Source organism: Hemitrygon akajei, chromosome 9, assembly GCF_048418815.1.
Source record: "Hemitrygon akajei chromosome 9, sHemAka1.3, whole genome shotgun sequence".
Taxonomy (NCBI): Eukaryota; Metazoa; Chordata; class Chondrichthyes; order Myliobatiformes; family Dasyatidae; genus Hemitrygon; species Hemitrygon akajei.
Window position 1 is genome coordinate 52,091,551 of NC_133132.1, and position 24,595 is coordinate 52,116,145.

At 41.6% G+C, this 24,595-nt stretch overlaps 1 protein-coding gene across 2 annotated transcripts in view; it reads right to left on the reverse strand.

Annotated features, from left to right (window-relative positions):
* Positions 1-24,595, reverse strand: part of anapc1 (anaphase promoting complex subunit 1) — a 231,177-nt gene that overhangs the window by 57,235 nt on the left and 149,347 nt on the right. For both annotated transcript variants that reach the window (XM_073055963.1, XM_073055962.1), the window contains 4 exons: positions 23,491-23,625; positions 22,085-22,167; positions 13,636-13,714; positions 7,724-7,798 (listed from right to left, as the gene is read on the reverse strand). In XM_073055963.1, coding sequence (XP_072912064.1) covers positions 7,724-7,798; positions 13,636-13,714; positions 22,085-22,167; positions 23,491-23,625 — 372 coding nt within the window. The remainder of the gene's footprint in view (positions 1-7,723; positions 7,799-13,635; positions 13,715-22,084; positions 22,168-23,490; positions 23,626-24,595) is intronic.

The window sequence follows — 24,595 nt, forward strand, 5'->3', positions numbered from 1 at the left end:
CTAAGTTCTTCCAGCAACCTGTGTGTGGTGCTTAGATTTCCTCCCAAGTTGGACACCTTCTTGACATGGCAACACATCACTGCTTCCTCACTGCCATTGGGCCCAACTACTGGAACTTCTTACATAACATACCATGGGAATACCACAACCAGAAGGACTGCAGTGGTTCAAGAACATGGCTCATCAACACCACCTCAAGGGCAACTGTGACAACGAACGCTGGCCTTGTTGGTGACAATCTATTCAAAAAACTGAAAATGTTTCCAGTTCATGGTAGGAAGCTTGGTCGTGGAGATGAGCTTTAAGGAGCATCTGAATGAAAGGGAACAAATTTGATAGCTTAGGTCCTTGGCAGCTGAAGATGGAGCCACCAAGGATAGAGCCACTAAATACAAGGCGTTAGAATCACGTAGTTGCAGGTCTGCAGGAGGACTCAGTCAAACATCTGAAATTAATTGCATTTGGAACAATTCCAAATTCTTGATTTAGTTATCTGCACTACATCAATATGAACCTGGGGATTTACAGAGATGATATGAACTGCATGACTTGCCACCCATGGAGGGATGTTTATATTACTCATATAAACACACAGGCACACAAATCACTAGGAGATTAACCATAAACAAGCCTCAAAACAGCTCCTCAGTTCGAACAGTTTGACAGCTTTTTTTTTTAACTATTTGATCCTCAGGTCTAAAGCTCTCAACTTGAATGCAACTCAGTCATAACCAGAGGTCCTGACCCAAGTTAGATTCATTAATTCAGTACTCTGTGAATTGGGGGGGAAAAAGAGAAAATGTTGGAAACAGTGTGTTGGATTCAGCGTTTACAGGGAGAGAAACAGCAGTGTTTCAGTGACCTTGCACAGAACCGGGTGAAGTTTCAACACGAGGAAAAGGAAGAGGATGGGGAACAACAGGGAAGGCTCATCAAGTCAAGTCAAGTCACTTTTATTGTCATTTCGACCATAACTGCTGGTACAGTACATAGTAAAAATGAGACAATGTTTTTCAGGACCATGGTGTTACATGACACAGCACAAAAACTAGACTGAACTACATAAAAAACAACACAGAGCAAAATAAACACACACAACTACTACACTAGACCACCGACCTACACAGGACTGCATAAAGTGCACAAAACAGTGCAGGCATTACAATAAATAATAAACAGGACAGTAGGGCAGGGTGTCAGTCCAAGCTCTGGGTATTGAGGAGTCTGATAGCTTGGGGGAAGAAACTGTTACATAGTCTGGTCGTGAGAGCCCGAATGCTTCGGTGCCTTTTCCCAGTCAGCAGGAGGGAGAAGAGTTTGTATGAGGGGTGCGTGGGGTCCTTCATAATGCTGTTTGCTTTGCAGATGCAGCGTGTAGTGTAAATGTCCGTGATGGCAGGAAGAGAGACCCCGATGATCTTCTCAGCTGACCTCACTATCCACTGCAGGGTCTTGCGATCCGAGATGGTGCAATTTCCGAACCAGGCAGTGATGCAGCTGCTCAGGATGCTCTCAATGCAACCCCTGTAGAATGTGATGAGGATGGGGGGTGGGAGATGGACTTCCCTCAGCCTTCACAGAAAGTAGAGACGCTGCTGGGCTTTCTTTGCTAGGGAGCTGCCTAGGTGAGATTCTCCACCAGGTGAACACCAAGAAATTTGGTGCTCTTAACAATCTCTGCCGAGGAGCTGTGATCACGTGGAAAGCAGAAAATTTTAAATGACAAATGGAATGATGGTTCAAAGCAGCAGAAGATGATCATTTGGACAAGAAACAGAGGTTAAATCTGGAAAAATGTAATAGGGAACTGAAGAATCATTACCTGCAATTGTTATGCTCAGCCCCGTGCCCACAGGAATGCAACGTTTCTGGTTGGAAGATAAACTAATCTTTGAGCTAAATGTTAACGGTGTCCTAGTTCAAAAACAGAATGACTGAAACAGGAATGGGGCAGACAGTGCACAGGAAAGAGCCAAGAGAAGGGAAGGACTTGTTGACAATAGCCGAGGTGTGAGCCAAGGGGATGCAGGGAATGATCTTTTTGTAGTGATAAAGCAGAAGGCACAGTTTGCCTGGTGGAAGCATCGTAACCAAGGGTGAAGGAAACAATGGAATTAGAATTGGTTTTGGCATCGGTTTATTATTGTCACATGTACCAAGATACAGTGAAAATCTTGTCTTGAATATTGTTCATACAGATCAAATCATTACACAGTGCATTCAGGTAAAATAATGTAAAACAATAACCTGCAGAATAAAGTGTAAAAGCTACAAAGAAAGAGAAGTGCAGGTTAATAATAAGCTGCAAGATCTTAACAAGGTATACTGTGAGGTCAAGAGCCCATTTTATATATAAGAGGTTTGTTCAAAGACTGAAAATGGCAGGATAGAAGCTGTCCTTGAGCCTGGTGGCACGTGCTTTCAGGTCTGCCTGATGGAAAAGGGGAGAAGAGATCAAGTCCGGGGTGGGTGTGGCCTTTCATTACACTGGCTGCTTTACTGAGGCAGTGGGAAGTACAGACAGTCCCTAGAGGGGAGGCTGGCTTTTGTAATGGGCTGAGCTGTGCCCATAACTGTGTGCGGTTCCTTGTGGTCACGTGCAGGGCAGTTGCCATTCCAAGCTGTTATGCATCCAGATAGAATTATTTCTATGGTGCGTCAATAGGGACTTGCCAAATTTCTTTAGCCTCCTGAAAAGTAGAGGCATTGATGAGCTTTCCTCCAGTGACATCAACAGGGTTGGGCCAGGACCGGTTATTGGTGATGTTCACTCCTACAAACTTTCCTGCAAGGGTACGGCTTCCCCTCCAGTTCAGTTGCAAACTGTACTGCTTGTGCGTATTCTACCTTCCCTGAAAGAGAGCCCAATGATCCAAAAACCTGAAGCCCTCACTCTTCCACCATCTGCTTCGCCACGTGTTAAACTGCATTACCATCCTATTTCTAGCCTCACTTGCACATGGCATGGGTAGCAATCTTGAGATCATCACCTTGGAGGTCCTGTCCTTTAACTTAGCACCTAACTCCCTGAACTCCCTTTACAGGACCTTGTTACTCTTCCTTGCTGACAGCTCCCCCTCCCCCTTAAGAATGCTATGAACTCGTTTTGAAATGTCCCTGATCTTAGTACCTGGGAGGCAACACACCAACCAAGCAACACGCACAAAATGCTGGAGGAACTCAGCAGGCCGGGCAGCATTTATGAAAAAGAGAAAACAGTCGCTGTTTCAGGCCGAGATTCTTCATTAGTTATCATGGGTCCTGAAGAAGGATTTCGGTCCAAAACGTTGACTGTTTATTCTTATCCATAGATGGTACCTGGCCTGCTGAATTCCTCCAGCATTTTGTGTGTGTTGCTTGGATTCCCAACCTCTGCAGATTTTCTCGTCATTATGCTATTACCAACTGAGAATCTTGTTCTCAGCCACAGAATCTTCTGTCTGTTCCCCTAATCAATGAATCCCCTATCATCACTGCTCGCCCCTTCTCTTCTCCTTCCCTTCTCAGTCAAATACTGAGGTACAGTGAAAAACTTTGTTTTGCACCTCATTCATACAGATTATTTCATTGCAACAGTACATTGAGATAGCACAAGGGAAAACAATAACAGATTGTGCAGTGCAGGCAGACAATAAGGTACAAGGTCATAACAATGACCCTCAGAACAATGTCAGAAATCTAGTGGCAGCGGGGAAGAAGCTGTTCCTAAATTGTTGAGCACGGCTCTTCAAGTTCCTGTTCCTTCTACCTCTTTAGAAATTTGATGGCGGAGGAAAAGCAGCCGTTCCTGCATTGTAGATTGCGGATCTATATGCTACTGCGCCTCCTCCCCGTTGGCAGTAACGAGAACAGGGCATGATCTGGATAGTAAGGGTCTTTAAGAATGGATACTATCCTCTTGAAGATGTCCCCATTGGTGGGGAGAGTTGTATCTGTGATGGTGCTGTTGCATCTATAATCCTCTGCAATATCCTGTGATCCTACGCATTGGATGCCCTACTGCAGGCTGTCATACAACAGTCAGAGCACTGTCTATCATATAGCCATAGAAATTTGTAAGAATCTTTGGTGACATTCCAAATTTCTTCAAGCACCTAATGAAGTAGAGCCTCTGGCATGCTTTCGTCATGACCGCATTGATATGTTGGGCCCAGAATAGACCCTTTGAGATGCTGACACTCAGGATCTTGAAGCTGCTCAACCTCCCCTCAGTGAGTACTGGTATATGCTCTGCGGCAACTAGGCTTCATAAGTTCCACAGAGACAAGCTGAGCTGCAAACAATGATCAAAATATTGCTGTTATGCCAAAATTTAGTAAAGATGTGCCCAATGAAGCACATTCACACCAAGATAACAACAGTGAATGAGGAAGATTTTCAAGTCTTTTTTTCATTGAGATAACAACAGAAATATTCTCTCAATTCACCTCCAACTAATAGTGAAAACGTTTTAACAGTCAGTTAATAGGAGGTCCGACTGCACATTGCAGAAGCATAGTTGCAGTTTGTATCATCACGGTTTAGAATGTCACATTAAAACACACTGTCCATCATCATTTACTGGATGACTGTTCAGATGTTTGTGGGCCACACTGTGAAACAAACCGCAAAGGTACCTCAGATGGACAACGTACTTCAGTTGCAAAAATAAAATGATTCATGCACACTGAATTGAACTTGCAGGCAGGGAGAACTGAGCAATAACAGTCACAGCTTTCAGCACATTTTGTAGAATCTCTTGCTCTAGACTATCAATTATCACAGGGGAGTCAGATGTTGACAATGTCTAGTTAGAGAGGCAAGAAAAGCACATATTAATAAACTGAACAAATCATTCCTTCAGATGAAAGGTTTCAGAATAAAATGTTCAGTCAATTTATCTCTTTCACTCTCTCATGAGGCTTTCTTGATTCCGATGAGGTGCACAGTTTACTTTTAGTTCAGTATCAATGAAATCGCTTACTCAAGGGGCTTGATTTTTTGTGACCTAGCTATTGGTGAAGTTGCTGACACATGCAACCGTTTAAGAGTAAACTGAATACCAATTCATAGCACTACTATATACAGAATTTGGGGAGCATGTTACCTAAGTTTGTTAGCTCTTCGAGAAGCTACATTGCAACTTATCTTGAGACTTAACACAAGTACAATGAACAATTTAAAGGACAGCCAAATGATAACCCACAGAGCACGTTATATCCTGTCTACTCTCATGAATTTTAAGCAGGCTTGATCACATTATTGCAGGCAAACCATCTTTGACATTAATGGTATAAATTAATATAAAAGAGGTCTCTTTTTTTCCAATTTTTCAGTTGGATATTTCAAAAACTTCAAATAATATATTTAAAAAAAAATCTTGTCCTGTTTCTTTTCTTTTTCAATCCCATCTTCCTTTTCCTTTCGAATTTGCTTTTTATACATTATTTAACATTGATTTATGTAGGGACTATCTTGGATAGACATTTTGGTTGATAAGGACCACTTACTGAGCTTTGTAACTATGACTCTGTAACCCACAATAAAATAAAACACAGACCTCATGAAATACTCAGCAGACTAGATAGCATTTGCGGAGAGAGAAACAGAACTTTGACTGCAGTCAATGATCTTTCACGAATTCTGATGTAAAGTCAGTTACTTGAAACTTCATTCTTTTTTATCGCTCTTCTCAAAGGCTGCTTGACCTGCTCAGTACTTCCAGGATTTCCCGATTTCCGCTACCTTTGCTTTGCTTTTTGATGTCTGCCACTTTAAAGGGTTAAAAAAATTCTGCTCTGCTGATGGGGGAGAAATTCAACATTGGACCAGAGCATTAAATATATAACAGCATTTCCTAACATTCTAATGGAATCAAATTTTGGATTTGAATATAGTATACAGATCAAATATTATATCTTTTGCTACTTTTCAGAAGGCAAAGTTCTAAGCAGAGCAGTTTGATGCACCCTTCTCACAGAGCACAGATCACCTATGGAGGACAATGAAATGGGATTTCTAATCCCAGGTTCAGTGTAAAAGCGATATTAAATATTTGGATGTATGTAAGATTAACATTGTTTGGTGGTGTTCATTCATTAATAGCCACAAAATTCAGGCCAAACATTTCTACTTTGCACTCTCATACTTTATGAGAATTTTATTGGCTTCACATGACCTCTTCTCAGCTTTCTTCCTCCTCAGTGAAGACCACTCAAAGATGTGACCAGATCCCTCCTTGTTTTTAGGCTGATATATGAAGTTATTGTCAATCTATCTTGCTCCTTACCCTCCCCAACACCCATTCCCAATGGTATATGTTATTATTCACCAATTAATCAAGAACATAACACGTCCCAGGTGTCTACAGACTTCCTAAATCATGACCCCCTAAAGGAACACTACAAAAAAACACAATCGCAGCTAGGAACTTAACACCATAATAGTTCCAGTAAAAATAATGAACACATTGACCACTGGAAGTGGGACAACATTTTGGCGTTGTGGTAAATAACATGTCATGAAGCTGCAAGGTAATGACCATCACGAACAACAGCGAGTCCAACCCACCCCCCATTCCCACCACCGATACACAATTGTTGGATCTCCCAACATCAATATCACTACCGACCAGAAAAGCAAATGGACAAGCTATATAAATATAGTGGCTATCAGAGCAGATCAGTGGCTGGACGGCCTCATCGTCCTGCAACTCAAATCCTTTCCACCATTTATAAGGCACAAGTCAGGAGTACGATGGAGTACTCTCTATACCAGGGTGGGGGCAGCTCTAACTTCACTAAGGAAACTTAACACCATCCAGGGTTATGCAGCCAGCTTGATAGAGTTATTTTATTATTTATTTATTGAGAAACAGCGCAGAATAGGCCCTTTGAGCCAGGTCGCCCAGCAAACACCGATTTAACCCTAGCTTAATCAAGGGACAATTTACAATGACCGATCAACCTACCAACTGGTAGGACTGTGGGAGGAAAGCCCACGCAATCATGGGGCGAGCGTACTAACTCCACACTCTAAAGGTTTGTTCACTCTGAGTCTCAAGTCATTATAACTTGGAAAAATACCACAGGTTCTTCACCATCGCTAAGTTTAAACACTGGAACTCCCACATTAACACCCCTGTGTGAGCACCTTTGCCATAAGAAATGTAACAGTTGAAGGTGCTCAGCTCACTACCACTTCTCAAGGGTACAACTTCACCAGTGAAGTCCAGATTCCAAAAATCGGATAATTAAGAAAAGATTTACTCCAGTGACGTGATCAATCAGTTAAGAAGTCAACAGAATAGCACCGGATACATGTTGTAACATCATGACTTGCTCCCATTTGTAACCTTCCAGAGCAATACAAAATCCAATGTGAGTAGCTTACATCTTCATGTACTGCTTAGCTGTATGTGAGTGTCATTTATATAATGCATTCAAATCAGTGGTTGCCAATTCTGCACTGGGCAACCAATATGAAAAATGTTATCTGAATGCAAATTCCCTCTTTTAAAAAAGAACAAAAATACCTTACAGAGCTGCATGTCTAATATTTCTGGTGCCCTGTATTTAAAGTAGCTACAATGGGAACTCTTAAGAAAATGCGACATTAAACTGGAAATCTTTATTGAGCTCACAATGGCAGGGATTTGAGGAGATATAAAAAATCCCTGCAAAGTTTCTGGAATAAGTAAGTGAAAGTGTATAAAAATAAATATTAAATGATAGGAAGTACTTACTGGGGGTACGTTGCTATTAATCCATGCTGGACTTGGCTTTATTTCATCCCACATAATTAATCCTCTCGCCAAAGTCTAAAGAAAGAATCAAGAACAATGCCGTGTTTAGCAAACAATGGGATATTAAAATATGATCCAATGACAATTACTGTATTTCTATGAATAATAGATTATGAACCACTGATGGTATTTTGTTCATTTCCTCCCTCCTGTATAGGAGGTATTAAAAGCTACCAGGTTAAAAATCTCAAATTTCTCAGTGTCAAATTTCATCTGTTAAAAGACTGCTGTGTATCACCTCATGTGCAAAACTGCTCAAGGCTGCTGGTTTAATACATGCTGTTCATGGCTTGCAGTGGGGTATACTGCTAAAGAGGAAGTAGGATAAAGAACCAAATCTGATTTCAAAGAGACCATCATGCCTGATAAGCAACAGAATTAGTAACATATTTTGTAAATGGATGAAATGCACAGGATGTAATTAATCTATACAGGGGCTTATAGCCTCTCATGTGGTGTCATTAAGTAACAGAGTTACACATAATAGAAACAGGCCCTTTGGCCCAACTCATCCATCCTGAGATGCCTACCTTAGTAGGTCCCATTTGTGTTGGTCCATATCCCTCTACCTAGTTTTCAATCCCTCAAAATATTTCCAAATCAAAGAAACTGAAAACATTTCCTTTAAATAGATATTAGATATCACTCTACATACCCACCACCATTTGTGCGAAAAATTTGATCCTCACATCCCCTTTAAATCGTTCCCCACTCACCTTAAACCTATGTCCTCAAGTTTTAGAACCCCCCCCCCCAACCTGGGGAAAAGATTGTGACTATTCACCCTATCTATACACTTTATGATTTTATAAACCTTTAAGGTGACCCCTCAGATCCATTCGCTCCAGGGGAAACTCTTCAGCTTATCTACTCTCTGTTATAGTTTAAGACCTGCAGTCCCAGTAACAAAGGTCCTGTGAAAGGCTTTCTTAGAGAATATCAAAACTATTTTCACCACAGGTGCTCATGCATTTTGTGATATTGATTCCATCTCTTTCACAGCAGCTTAGCAAGCTATTTTCCCCACATGAATATTCAATGACATTTTGAGGTTACCTTGTCAGGATAATATGCATCTTCAATGGGAGTTTGCTCATGGTGGCTTTATCATCCACTTACTGTCTTTGTCCCATTTAGCATTAGAAGTTGCGGATTTGGGACGTGCAGTTGAATGAACTTTTGGGGGAGCACCGCAGCGCTCCATTGGTGAGGGAATGGATGCTGAGTGTGGTAGATAAGGTATGAATCAATAGGCTGCTTTGCCTTGAATTGAACTGTGATCTTGAGTGCTGTTGGAGCTGCACTTATTCAAACAGGTGGGGATATGCAAATCCACTCCCAATATGAATTACAGACAACAAAATAATTTTAGTTCGAGATGAGTTCATCACATGATATTCAGCTTCGGAATTTCCCTTGTTGCCAAAATATGTATGTGGCTGGTCCAAGTAAGTTGCTGGTCAATGGTGGCCTCCATTCTACTGGTTGTAGGCAACCTACTAGTGGTAATGTTAGTTAAAACAAAAACAGGTGATTGAAGAATCTCCTGTTGGAATTGGTCATTGCTTGGCTCTTTGTTGAAATGACTGTTACTTGCTACCCCAGCCACCATGTTCTGAATCTTTCTCATTTTGTACCTCTCCATCAAATCTTCCCCAAACTTCCTTTACTTCAAGGTGAATAATTCCAGCTGCTCCTTTCCAACTTTGCGGCTGAAATCTCTCATGCCTCAAATCAATTTAGTGAATCTTTCCTGTACTCTCAGGACCTGCATAACCTTTCTAAAACTAATTGTGCTAGCCTTGCTTTAAAGGTTTGGTAAAATCTCCAAGCATGGAATTAGGTGAGCACCCACTGAATTAAATGTTAACAATGAAAAAATACAGGTGGAATTAACTGCAGCTCTTTGAACAGGGTGGTGAATTGGTGGTGTAGCGGTTAGCCACAACGCTATTACAGCTCGGGGCGTCGGAGCTTGAGGTTCAACCCGGCATCCTCTGTACGTTCTCCCCAGGGAATGTGAGTTTTCCCTGGGCGCTCCGGTTTCCTCCCACAGGATTGGTTAATTGGACATTGTAAACTGTCCCACGATTAGGTTAGGGTTAAGTCTAGTTTGTTGGGGTTGCTGAGGCAGCATGGTTTGAAGGGCTGGAAGGGTCAACACTGCAGCCTATCGCTAAATAAGTAAAAATACAGTGCTCAGTTGAGTGCATCAGCCAGTGGGACCTGGCTCCAAAGAAATTTATTTGAAAATCTGCAATATCAGCATCCTCTCCCCAGGTTCGAAAGAAATTTATATTGAAAATCTGCAACATCCCCACCCTTGGGTCCTAATTACGCTCTATTGGGCAGTTGACATCATCCTCAATCTCAGCACCAGACATGTAAAGCCTTCAAGGGAAAATGCAGCACCGATTCTTTGGCAATTCTTAACTCTAACAACCTGTTTCATCAACCTTTCTTCCAACTTCCACCCTGCCCTTACATCCAATTGTTCTATTTCTGATGCCTCTCTACCTTTTCTCGAACTCTGATGATAAATTGTTTACCGATATATTTTATATACCCGCCGATTCTAACGGTTATCAGGACGATACCTCTTCTCACCCTGTCTCGTGTAGAAACATTATTCCCTTTTCTCAGTTTCTTTGCCTCCACCACATCTGTTCCCAGGATGAGGCTTTCCTTCCCAGGACATCAGAGATGTCCTTCTTCTTCAAAGCACAGGACTTCCCTTCCTCCACCACAGATTCTCCCCTCACCCACATCTCCTCTATTTCCCAGACATCTGTGCTCACGCCATCTTCACACTACTTTAACAGGGATAGAGTTCCCCTTGTCCTCGTGATGTCCTGATGAGCCTCTGCATCCAACACATCATTCTCCACAACTTGCACCATCTTTACCACCAAACTCATCTTTGCCCTCTGCCCAATTTTTGCTTTCCACAGTGATCCCTACCTCCGTGATTCCCTTGCTGTCATGTGCAGAGCAGTTGCCTTACCGAGTCATTATGTATCCAGACAGAATAACTTCTATGGTGCATTGCTAGAAGTTAGTTAAGGTTGACGGGGACATACCAGATTTCTTTAGCCTCATGAAGTAGTAGAGGAATTGGTGCATTTTCTTGGCCATGACATCAATGTGATTGGACCAAGAAAGCCTATAGGTGATATAATCTGATACAGGTTTATAAGATTACGAGTGGCATATTATAGAATGGTATCTTTCTTCCAGGGTTAAAATACTAGACGGGATGCATTTAAAGTGAGAAGGAGCAAGTTTAACGATGTTCAGGACAAGTTTATTTTACACCAAAGGGAGGGTGTTTGGAGCATGGTACCAGGGTGCTGGTGAAGCCACTATGACTGAGGCATACAAGAGACTTGTAGACAGACACATAAATGTGCAGGGAATAGATGGATATGGACACTGTGTAGACAGAAGAAATTAGCTTAGTTAAGCATTTAATTCCTGGTGTGTCACCACATCGTGATCCGAAGGGCTTGTTCCTGTGCTGGACTACGTTCCACGGATGAGACAGCATGGATAAATGAATTTGTGAACAGAAACTCTACTTAGACAGTGAGGCATTCACATTTAATTTCAGGATTAGTGTCCAATTCAAAAAGTATGACATTTGAGTGAAGGAACAGGAATGAAGTCAGAACAGTTAAAATATTTTTTCTATGGGGGTGGAATTCAAACCTACGGGGGTGGAATTCATCGTATGTTGACTTGTACATTGTACGCTTTTAAACCATATCTTTTCTCTTGCTGATGACATTACTCACATCAGCGGAATCTCAGATGGTGACGAAGAGGCATACTGGGTAGATCAGCTGGTTGGACGGTGTTAATAGACCGTCAGGAGCAGGCCATTCGGCCCTTCGAGCCAGCACCGCCATTCAATGTGATCATCCACAATCAGTACTCCGTTCCTGCCTTCTCCCCATATCCCTTGACTCCACTATCTTTAAGAGCTCTATCTAACTCTTTCTTGAAAGCATCCAGAGAATTGGCCTCCACTGCCTTCTGAGGCAGAGCATTCCATAGATCCACAACTCACTGGGTGAAAAAGTTTTTCCTGAACTCTGTTCTAAATGGCCTACCCCTTATTCTTAAACTGTGGCCTCTGGTTCTGGACTCCCCCAACATCGGGAACATGTTTCCTGCCTCTAGCATGTCCAATCCCTTAATAATCTTACATGTTTCAATCAGATCCCCTCTCATCCTTCTACAAAGTAAATTCCAATGTATACAAGCCCAGTCGCTCCAATCTTTCAACATATGATAGTCCCGCCATCCCGGGAATTAACCTCGTGAACCTACGCTGCACTCCCTCAATAGCAAGAATGTCCTTCCTCAAATTTGGAGACCAAAACTGCACACAATACTCCAGGTGTGGTCTCACCAGGGCCCTGTACAACTGCAGAAGGACCTCTTTGCTCCTATACTCAACTCCCCTTGTTATGAAGGCCAACATGCCATCAGCTTTCCTCACTGCCTGCTGTACCTGTTTGCTCACTTTCAGTGACTGAAATTGGTGTTGCCACAACAACCTTGCACTCAACAACAGCAAGACCAGGGAACTGATTGTAGACTTCAGGAAAGGGAAGTCAGGAGAAAGCAGACAAGACCTAATTGAGGGGTCAGTGGTGGAAAGGTGAGTAGCTTCAAGTTCCGAGGCGTCAACATCTCAGAGGCTCTGTCCTGGAACGAACACATTGATACAGTCATGAAGATGGCACCCAGTGACTATCTTTCATTCGGAGTTTAAAAAGCGTTAGTTTGTCACTAAAGACTATAGCAAACTTCTATAGACTTTGACAGGTATTGCTTGGTATGGAGGGTCCATTGCATAGAATTAAAAGAGGCTGCATAGGGTTGCAAACTCAGCCAACCCCACTACTGGGGACATGTTCAAAGGAGGTGCCTGAGGAAGGGGGCATCCATCATTAAGGACCCTCACCCTCCAGGACATGCCCTCTCCTCATTACCACCACTGGGAAGGTGTCATAGGAGCCTGAAGACCCATACTTAACATTTTAGGAACAGTTTCTTCCGTTCTGACATCATATTTCTGAACCGTCCTTGAACAGTAACTCACTGTTCCTCTTTTGCACTAATTATTTATATATATTTATGTAACTTATAGTAACTTCTATGCCTTGCAATGTACTGTTGCCACAAAACAAAGTTCATGATATGTCAGTGATAACAAACCTGATTCTGATCATGTAAAGAAAAGCATCAGGTATGCTTTATCTTTCCACCTGTTCACTTAATAGAAGAAATGACAGCTCCTTGCATCAGTATCTCGTGGTTCCTCAGTTCTATTGCACTATCATTTAAGAGATGCATAATTCTGTACTTTTTTTTAGTAAATGGAGTCACCCGTTCTACAAATTCTCTCACCACCTTCTGCATTCTTCCTCACATGCTTCACTTTACGCCAGACAATATGGTATCAGTAACAAACTTCAAATCACATTCCTCAAGTTTTTTATGTCTGAATTATTCATATCACTTCAGAACAAATCACTCCAAAAAAATTCTGACAAGCCCAAGCACATCCTTTTGCCCCAGCTGCCTCAGCTAATTTTCTTTAACATCTTGTCCAATTTAAGCATAACTAAATACACCCTTTTGAAATCCATTCCGTACATAATGTCCTCGGCCCTTTATCTGCACACCATGTTCAATCTTTCTCTGCACATTTCTAGTAAATACAAAGCTTGTCTATGTTGATTTCATTCTAACAAACAAGGACATTTCTCCAGTTCAGTTTAGGCAAACAGCATTATCACAAGAATTCACTTCACATAACTTGTTCAAGTTTATTTACTTACTCGCATTAGAAGAAATTCTGGCTTCACAAAGTCCAACAAGTACTGAGTGTCTGGGACTCGAAGCCAGTCAGCAATCGATCTATGCAACATAGAAGATGAGTTAGCTATTCAACATTGCCTGTCATGGATACAAGAGTCATTTTTCAAAAGTATGAAAGGTTTACCATAGAAGAATGTGCCACAGATATCAGAGGATGATATAAAGTATAAATCACTGTAATAAATCATAAAGTGCTGGAAATGATCAGCAAACTGAGCAGTATCTTTCAACAGGGAAACAGAGCAAAAAAATTTCAGGTTCATCTAGAAATGTGATCAACTCAAAATGTTTACTTTGCTTCTCTTTCCAGATAGCGTTGACCTACTGGCTATTGTACCATTTTATAATCTAATGACTATTCCATAAGAAAGAAGAGCAGAATTAGGCCATTTGGCCTATCAAGTCTGCTCTGCTATTCAATGACAGGTGGAGGTAGTGATTGTGTGGATGGCCAGAGGCTTTATCCCGGGGCTGAAATGGCTAACATGAGGGGGCAGAGTTTTAAGGTGCTTTGAAGTAGGTACAAGGGAAATGTCACAGGTTAAGTTTTTCACACAAGAGTGGTGGGTGCATGGAATGCACTGCCAGCGACAATGGTAGAGGTGGATACAATAGGGTTGTTTAAGAGACTTGTAGATGGTACATGGAGCTTAGAAAAATAGAGGTCTATGTGGTAAGGAAATTAGGTAGTTTCTAGCATAGGTTGTGGGCCAAAGGGCCTGTAACATGCTGTACATTTGTATGTTCTATATTCAATCATGGCTGATCTTTTCTTCTGCTCCTCAACCCGACTCCCTGGCCTTCTCCCCGTAACCTTTGATGCCATATCCAATCAAAAACCTATTAAGCTCTGCCTTAAATATACCCAGTAACTCGGCCTCCACAGTTGCCTGTGGTAATAAATTCCACAAATTCACCACCCTCTCGCTAAAGAAATTTCTCCACATCTCTGTTTTAAATGGACGTCCCTCTATCCTCTGGCTGTGTCCTCCTTTCCTAGACTCCCCCACCTTGGGAAACATCCTTTCCACATCTACTCTGTCTAGGCCTTTCAACATTCAAAAGGTTTCAATGAGAAACCCCTCATCCTCCTAAATTCCAGCGAGTAAAGACCTAGAGCCATCAAATGTTCCGCGGATGATAACCCTTTCATTCCTGGAATCGTCCAAGGGCACTTAGCTTGGTAAGCAGTCTCATGTGTGGCACCTTGTCAAAGGCCTTCTGGAAGTCCAAATAAACAACATCCACTGCATCCCCTTTACCTATCCCTCTTGTAATCTCCTCAAAGAATTCCAACAGGTTTGTAAGGCAAGATTTTCCCTTCAGGAAACCATGCTGACTTTGTCCCATCTAGTCTTGTGTCACCAACTACTTCATAACCTCATCCCTAACTATTGACTCCAACATCTTTCCAACCACTGAGGTCAGGATAACTGGTCTATAATTTCCTTTCTTAAAGAGTGGAGTGACATTTGCAATTTTCTAGTCCTCTGGCACCATGCCAGAGTCCAATATTCTTAAAAGATCATTACTAATGCCTCCACAATTTCTACTGCTACCTCTTTCAGAAACATAGGGGTGCAGATCATCTGGCCCAGGTCCAGGTGTACCCTTTGGTCTTTCAGCTTTTTGAGCACCTTCTCCCTTGTAATAGCAACTGCACTCACTTCTCTTCCCTCGCATCATTCAACATCTGGCACACTGCTAGTGTCTTCCACAGTGAAGATTGGTGCATAATATTTATTTAGTTCATCTGCCACCTCCTTGTCCCCCGTTATTATTTCTCTGGCCGCAATTTTTAGCAGTCCTATTTCCACTCTCATCTCTCATTTATTTTATACAGACTTGAAAAAGCTTTTACTCTCCATTTTGATATTGTTTGCTAGCTTGCTTTCATATTTTAACTTTTCCCTCCTAATAATTCTTCTAGTTGCTCTCTGTAGGGTTATAAAAGCTTCCCAATCCTCTGTCTTCCGACAAATTTTTACTTGTTATATGCCCTTTCTATTGCTTTTACATTAGCTTTGACTTCCATTGTTCAGTCACAGTAGTATTATTTTGCCGTTCATAACTCATGAACCCGTGCTGACCACTCCATGAGTAATGGAAAGAAAAAAGGGAGCTAAACCAGAAATCTCCCATCTGTAATGGAGAGAAACTCAAAATGAGATACCACACATTCCTCACCCATCTAAAAATCTTCCTATCTTCCCACACTTTGACTAAAATAGAACATCTGCTTAAAGCCATACACTGCTTGAAACTTCACTATTCATTCTTAAGAACAGTCTCACATTCAGATGCAGCATTATTTGCCTTGTTATTGGTTAGGACCTTTCATTTAGTCTCACACAGGCTTACTTTACTGTGCACATATTTCTCCTTCACAGTTTCAGGTGCCTAAGAGGAAGAAGTGGAACAGTCAACTAACTAGCTCTAATCCGAAGCTCCCATCCATCAGCAGCTGCCTCTGTAGTAACAAGGAACAGGAGGACCACCTACTGAGAATTTTGTTTTAAATTCCACTTTTTGGGATGTGGGCATAACAGATAATGCAACATTAACTGCCCATCCTTAACAGCTCTTGAGAAGGTGGTGGAGTGGAGCTGCCACCTTGAACTGTAATTGTTGTCCTCTTGAAGCTACTAAAGGAACTATTGGATGGAGAGTTCTGGGATTTAAATGGATCAGTGGAGAGGGAACAGAGGTGTGTGTGTGTGTGCGTGTGTGCGTGTGTGTTTCTCTGTGTGTGTGTGTGTGTGTGTGTGTGTGCATGTGTGTGTCTGTGTGTGTGTGTGCGTGTGAGTGTTTCTGTGTGTGTGTGTGTGTGTGTGTGTGTGTGTGTGTGTGTGTGTGTGTGTGTGTGTGTGTGTGTGTGTGTGTGTGTGTGTGTGTGTGTGTGTGTATCATGAAGGGTCATTGGTGTGCACATGCTGCACTTGCAACATTTGTCCTACTTGGGTTTGAGAATTACTGACAGGGATTTAGTCAGTGCTGAGTTTATTGCCACATGTACAAGAAAATTCACACACAGATGTAATAATAAACTTACTTGTGGCAGCAACACAGGCACATCGCACCAGACAAGCAATGCTCACATTAAAATAACATATTAAGCATAAATTAAACACAATTTTTACAAGGAAACACAACTGAATCAAAAAAGCACTTTTTAGTGCAAGTTGGTCTTTATGTTGCTGAACTGTGCTGGTGAGGGATTTGCCGGCTGGTTCAAGTACTGGAAGGTTGAAGGGAAGTAGCTGTTCTTGAACCTAGTGGTGTGGGACTTCAGTCTTCTGTACCTCCTGCCAGATGGAAGCCATGAAAAGATGGCATGGCCCATATGGTGGGGATCTTTTATGATAGACATTACCTTCTTGAGGCTGTCTCTCCTGTATATACTACCAATGGTGGGGAGGGTTGTGCCCAGGATGGGCAGAGTCCATTACACACTGCAGCTTCTTATGAAAGTACTGTACCAGGCCATGAAGCAAGCAGCCAGTTTACTTTCAATTGTGTATCTGTAGACATTTGTTAAGAGTGTTTTTTGACAAGCTGAACCTCCTCAAACTATGCAAGGACACTTTCCTTATGATTGGATCCATGCGCTGCATCCATGTGTCGGGCCCAGGGCAGGTTATCTAATATGTAAACACCCAAGAACTTAAAGCTGCTGAATCTTTCCACTGCCAGTTCTCCAATGTTGACTGGGACATGTTAGCACTCCTTCCATTCGCTAAACTCAGAAATCAGCTCTCTAGTTAATGATGTTGTATGGGAGATTGTTCTGTGCAATTATTCAGCTAGATACCCATCTCACTCTGGTAAGCTGAATTCTTACCACCTCAGATTTGTCCAACAAAAGTACTGTTCTGGGCAAACGTGAAGATCCCATTGGAGCTGTGGCTAGCCACACAGTTATATGTGCACAGGTTGAAGAATGGGCATTAAGCACTCAACCTTGAAGTGTATCTGTGCTGACTTGTACAGAGCAGAGGTTACCAATCCTCACTGTCTGCGGTATGCCAATGAACAAATTGAGTATTCCATAACAACGGGAGGTACAGAGGCCCAGGCCTTTAAGCTTGATGAGGTTTGATGGGATGATTGTGTTGCATGCCAAGTTGTAGTCAATGAAAAGCAGCCTAATGTACAAGAAGTCCTGACTTCTCCCCTTTCTTTCTAATCCTGATGAAGAGTCTCAGCCCGAATTGTCGACTGTTTACTCTTTTCCATAGATGGTGTGTGTGTGTGTGTGTGCGTGCGTGTGTGCGTGCGTGCGTGCGTGTGTTGCTTTGCATTTCTGGCATCTACAGATTTTCTTGTGTTTCTAATATATGGAAAGTTCTTGTTGTCCAGCTGGTTCAGAGCAGAGCGAAGAGCCAGAAAAATCATCTCTACTGTTGACCTGTTGTGGTGGAGAGCTAATTAGAGTAGATCCAGGTCACCTCTAAGGTAGCAGCTGATTTGCACCATAACCAAGCTCTCAAAGCACTTTATTACAGTTGGTTCACGTGCCAGTGGATGGTACGATTGATGCAAATCACCATGTTCTTCTTGGGCTCCAGTACGATAGATACCTTTTTGAAGCAGGTGGAAACCACTCACTGCAGAAGCAAGAGGTTGAGTTTGTCCATAAATATTGAAGTAGATGAGTAGTTCCAGTTCTTGTGTCGAAGTACTTGACATTCAGGGGTGCCAAAAACAGGAATGAGGAGGTGGAATGAGAGAATATAAAGCCTGCTGCTGCTTTGGTTAGTTTCAGCAACCGTGGATTCAGATGTATCTTGAACTTACGGAGTAATCTTAGCAATAAAATTTGAAGGTGTATAAAGTCTAATCATGAAATGCTGTATCTTTCTCTGCCCAAGTTTCAGACTCCACTATAAAGCTGGGAACTGCAGGGTAAAATTTGCAAATGTACTACTCTTTAACCATCCCAAAGCTAATGTAACTAGAACTGACAGCTACTTAAAAGGAAATTGTAAATTTCATTACTGTGCTAAGTTTATTTTATACTAGAGTTAAATCTTAACATCCAGCTTTTGCCAGATAAAGTAGGTTTAATGAGTCAGTTTAAATTAACAACTCAATGCACAGGTACAGTACATAACTAGGGCAAACTGTAATATCAGACAAAAGAATTAGATAGAGTTCTTAAAGATAGCGGAGTCAAGGGATATGGGGAGAAGGCAGGGATGGGGTACTGATTGTGGATGATCAGCCACGATCGCATTGAATGGTGGTGCTGGCTCAAAGGGCCGAATGGCCTACTCTTGCACCTATTGTCTATTGTCAAATTTTACTGATAATAACATTCAGTAAAACACTGTTTGTTCTGACCTTTTACAGGTTCTGAAATTATTTGTAAAACTGGCAAGTGAAACAGAGCTGGGAGGTGGTGTGAATTGTGAGGAGGATGTAGAAAGACTTTGGGGACATAGAAAGGCTAGGCAAATTGATTAGGACATGGCAGATAAAATATACTGCAGAAAGAGGTCACTTTTGCCAAACTACTTGATATATTTTTAATATATTTTAAACAGCCAGAGACTGAAATGTTGGTGTTCAGAGGGAGCTGGTAAGCAAATCAGCAAAAGCTAATAAGCAGGTTTAGCAAGCAATTACAGAGGCAACTAGAAGATTAGCCTTTAACACAAGAGTATTTGAGTAGAACTGAAAGACATCTTACTGCAATTACATCGGCCTTAATGAGAACACACCTGGAATGTTTGTGAAGGAAAGATGGAATGTAACTAAGATTCTCAAATTGAGCCCTCAAGATGCTGAGATTCTTGGAAGAGGAGAGGATATCAATATATTCTCTTGTTACGAAGGATGGTAAGTGATCTCACTGAACTATATACAGTTCTTACAGGACAACAGAAAAGGCTCAGAGATGATACTTCCCCAGCTGAAAAGAGCAGAACCAGAGGTTACAGTCCCAAAATAAGGGATCAGATGAGAAGATATTCTTTCATGCGGAGGACCATGGAGACTCAATCACTGAGTACATTCAAGACAGAGACCTGGAGGTTTGGAAAACTGAGGCAATCGATAAATTTGGGATGAGTGCATGGAGAAGGTGTTGAGCAAAATGGATTCGCTAATTGAGAGGAACTAGGAATGGGTAATTAAAAAAAGAACTCAAGTAATCACAGTGGAAGGCTTGTACTGTGGATTCCCTGCCAACTGATCGAATGTTTCAATATCAAAGGAATCAATAGGAAAGATAGAGAAAAATTAATTTCGCTGGTCGTAGGGTTAATGACCATGGATCAAAGCTGAAAATGGGAGTTTGGTCATTCACGAGTTCAGAATCATACAAAGAATGATAAAACTTTGGAACTCACACTCTTTTTCCATTTAGTGGCCCTCTACAAGCATAAGAATTAAAAGCAGGAGCAGACCACATACCTACTGCATTGTTTAATAAAATCAAAGCTTCAATGTTGCATTCCCACCTTGCCAAGCTTTATCTCCCAACCTTTACCTCCCTTGCATATCAAGCTTCCATCTAACTTCAAAACATTCAAAAATTCTTGCTTCAAACAAGTGTTCCAAAGCTCCTCATCCCTGTCTTAATTGTGCAATTGTTATTTCTAAACAGTCACCCCTACTTCTAGATTTTCTCACAAGAGTAAATGTTTTCTACATAGCCACCCTTTCACGACTCTGAAGATTATTACATGTTTCAGTAGAGATCATACAGCATGGAATCAGGCCCTTCAATTAAAACTTGTCCATGCTGACCGAGTTGCCTTTTTAACCCAGTCTCATTTGCCTACACTTGACCCATTTTCTCCCTAAAAACTTTACAATCTCTGAATCTGTTCAAATTTCTTTTAAACCTATTTGAATACACCTCTACCACTTCCTCTACTGGTTTTGTTCCATATATCCATCACACACTATGTGAAAAACTGCTTCCCCCCCCCCCCCCCCCCCCCTCAGGTCCCCTTTAAATCTTTCCCTTCTCACTGCAAAAATATACTAACTGGTTCTAGACATAACCATCCTTGGAAAAAGACACTTGACAACCCGTCTCATCTATGGCCCTCATAATTTTATAATCCTAAATTCACCTCTTAGTCTCCCTTGTGCCTTGGAAAACAGGCCCCGGAACGATCCAGTCTCGCCTTATAACTCGAGCTCACCAGTCCCAGCATCATTGTGAATCATATCTGCATGCTCTTGCAGGGGTTCTCAATCTTTTATGCGCCATGGACCCCTACCATTATATCTGTGGATGACTCCAGACTGGGAACCCCTGCTCTATAGGTTAACCATTCTCCCTACAACATGGTGACCAAAACTGCACAACCCTCCCTCACCAATGTCCTATGCAGCTTAACATGATAATCAGACACCTCCCTGAATGACTCATCTGATGAAGGCAAGCAGGTTACTCATCTTCTTCACCACATTATCGACTTGCGCTGTCACTTCCAGTGGACTATGTAACTGTACTTCCAGGCCCTTCCGTTCTACAACATCTTTCATGACTCTGTCATTTACCGTGCAAGTCCTGCCCTGCTTTAACTTCCCAAAATGCATCATGTTTGTTCTTCTGAACTCCAGTGAATACGTATTTCTGAACGCTGTTTGTTTTAAGACTTGGACTGAGCAATTTATGTTAAACAAGTCTTTTCTTTTTACAGGGTTAGGGCTAAGAAAGGTAGAAAGAGAAAGGTCACCACTCAGCCATGAATTAAATGAATGAAATGGTACAAAGCGTTAAATGGGCAACTCTTGGTCTTATATTCCACTGCATTTTGAAGTCAAATACTCTGGAATACACCAGGCATTAGATTTTACAGCCTACATCAGGAGAAATTATACAGGGAAACAAAGAAATGGTGAACAAATTAAATGATATTTTATTTCTGTTGTCAGGGACAAAAAGCATATTTCAAAAAGCAAAGGGATGACGGATGTAACAAAATCATTGATCTCTGTAAAGGAGTAGGTGGGAAAATTAAAACTATAGACAAATGCTGGGAATATTAAATACAAAAGGAACATGCTGAAATATGTCAGGCAGCAACAGTGGAGAGAGGAACGGAGTAGATAATTTAGGTCAAAAACCCTTTGTCAGAATCGGGACAGGTGTTGCTGTTGGAATGAGAAGTGGGAACTGGGCGTCATTTAGTATTTGGGTGAGTCAGAAAAACATCCACTTTAAAGTAGCTGTGACATGGAATCTACTGGCTGAACAAATAGCAAAATCACATTAATTATAAATTTTAAGAGAACAGCATTAAATACTCAAAAGGAAGAGTTTCCCAGATCTATTAGGAAAGAACAGGGACATTAAACAACTGCTTCAAAGAATTGCATGAGTATTGTGGTAAAGTCCAATTACAGTCCCTAGCTTAGCTGCAGTATGTTACCTCTCGTATACCACACCTGTTGTTTGTTTTCAGATAGAGTAAGGCTAGTGCCAGGGTGGCTCCAGGACATGTGACATCCACATTCACAGTGTCCCCTTCCTGTCAAAGAGCAGAATTACAATCAGAAAGAAATAACAATGAAATCAAATGCTACTTCCAGTACAGCAGTCCACATCTCCAAAAGTGGAGAAGCAGACAAACGTTCAAAATCTTAAAGATAATAAGCGCTCGAAGGTTTAAAAAGAATCCATGTCTTGTTGTGAGGATCATGCTAAACATCAATGAGGTCAGCTGCAATTAGATTGTTTGTTTATTGGGATACAGCACGGATTAGGCCCTTCCGGCCCTTTGCTACGCCACCCAACAATCCCCCGATTTAACCCTAGCCTTATCATCAAACAATTTAGAATGACCGTGGAAGGAAACTGGAGCACTCGGAGGAAACGCACGCAGTCCCGGGGAGAACGTACAAACTCCTTAACCGGCAGCAGCAGGGATTAAATCCAAGTCTTTGTGGTAACCACTAAGCTTAATTGTAAATTAGGCTTTAAGACCTTTAAACCAGTGACATTTTTAATGGAATGGATGCAGAACAAATTCACAAAGATAACTCAAAATGAGTTCTTAGTAACAAAGTAAGAATAAAAGGGCAGGGAACCTGTCCATAAAGACAAAAAAAGTTCAGAGAAGGCGGACCAGGAGTTTCTGGATATGTGGGAATGAATGATCATTAATAAAAGATCAAGGCAGTTGGGGGGGGGGGGGGGTGGCTGGTTAGAATGAAATATTTAAAAATTTATTTTTACAAGCATTTCTTGTAGGCAGAATACCTGCCAGAAATAGTGGCAGACACACTCTTTAAGGAAGTAGACAGAAAATTGAAATAAAACAAGTATTGAGAAAGAACAGGAGAATTTCCCAGACAGAATAAATGGACAGCAATTTTCGGAGAGTCAGTATACATACGCATGATGTGTTGAATTGCCTCCATCTGAAATTCATTGCTTTATGCTATGCAATATTTACTCATTTCACATATAAACCCTCGAAGCAGCACAGCTAGGAGAGCTGTTCCTTCACAGCACCAGAGATATGGGTTCAGTCCTGACCTTGCCTGCTATTTTGTGTGGGGTTTGTATGTTCGCCCCTTGTTTGCTTTGGTTTCCTCCTCTACCCAAAGTCGTGCAGCTTGTGAGCTTAATTGTCATTCGTGTGTTACTGAGTGCTAGAATTTGGGCGGGGGGGGGGGGGCGAGAATGTAGAGAGAACGAAATAGATGATGGATGGCTGGCACAGAGCTGGTGGGCTGAAGGGTGTGTTGCCATGTTGTATGTCTCTAAGACTCTAAATCTGCCATTTGGGCTCTGTAACATTTGTCCAATAGCATCCACAACAACTTATGAGCAAAACAGAATTACAGACCTTAATTTGATAACTGGGTGATTTGTGCTTTTCTCTGAGGATTCCAGACTGGGCACGCCTGTGGCCTCCTACCATGTACTGGTATAGCTGGTCCGGGACATTCAGGTCAGACATCCCAATGAGATTACTCCCATGCTGCAAGACAAGGCATCATTACTTCAAAGATATGCAATTGTCAGTTCAGAAAATTGCTTTCTGCCCAGCTACAGACCACATGTAATCTGCACCATCAAGAATTCTGCTGCAACCGAAAAGATAAATTGATCCCCTAAGATAATCAAATGAAACCAGTAAGCCCACGATCTTTACGGAACAATACTGCTTGCTTACCCTTCTCATGCTCGAGGCAAGTTATGCAAAACGACAGCACTTCATTGCCCTTGTCTGTCCATGAAAATTCGATCAAGTTATTGTAACTTCTATCCCAATATTCAGTCTCAACTCGACGGCTGTTCAATTCTTGTTGGAAGGTGACATCAGCAGAGGATGAACTAATTTCTTTCAGATCTTCACATGGCCATTGGGAAGGTGCAGGTTCACTTTCAAATTCTGCCTCAATGCTCTGCAGCTTTAGTTCAATTCACTGCACCGTGGTCACAATTACATCACGTGCATCTCTCAACTTGTTGCCTTTTCTATACTCTCTCCGCAATGAAGACATTCAGCTCTGTAAGCCTTAGCTGAAGTGCTACCAACAGTCTTGCTTCATTGCTGAACTCTTTCCAAAAGATGACTTTGAAGTCAGAATGGTAAAATACGAATGTATGAAAAGGTCAACATTATTATTCCTTGCCACTTTATTAGAAATCTCCAACAAATTCAAGCCAGTATTCATGGTTTCATACTGATGAAAATTGCATAGGAATCCATTTTGTTTTCCAATTTTGCTAATTTCATTTGCCAGACAGATAAATATAAAAGACATATGCAGGAGAAATTATCTATAATAATATCTATTTAGAAGTTTAATTTTCTCAGATCTTTGAATATTAACAATTCTTGAACTAAATATCATAAATTACCTGCTAAATCAGGGGTTCCCAACCTGGGGCCCACAGATCCCTCAGTTAATGGTATAGGCCCAAGGCATAAAAATGTTGGGAAC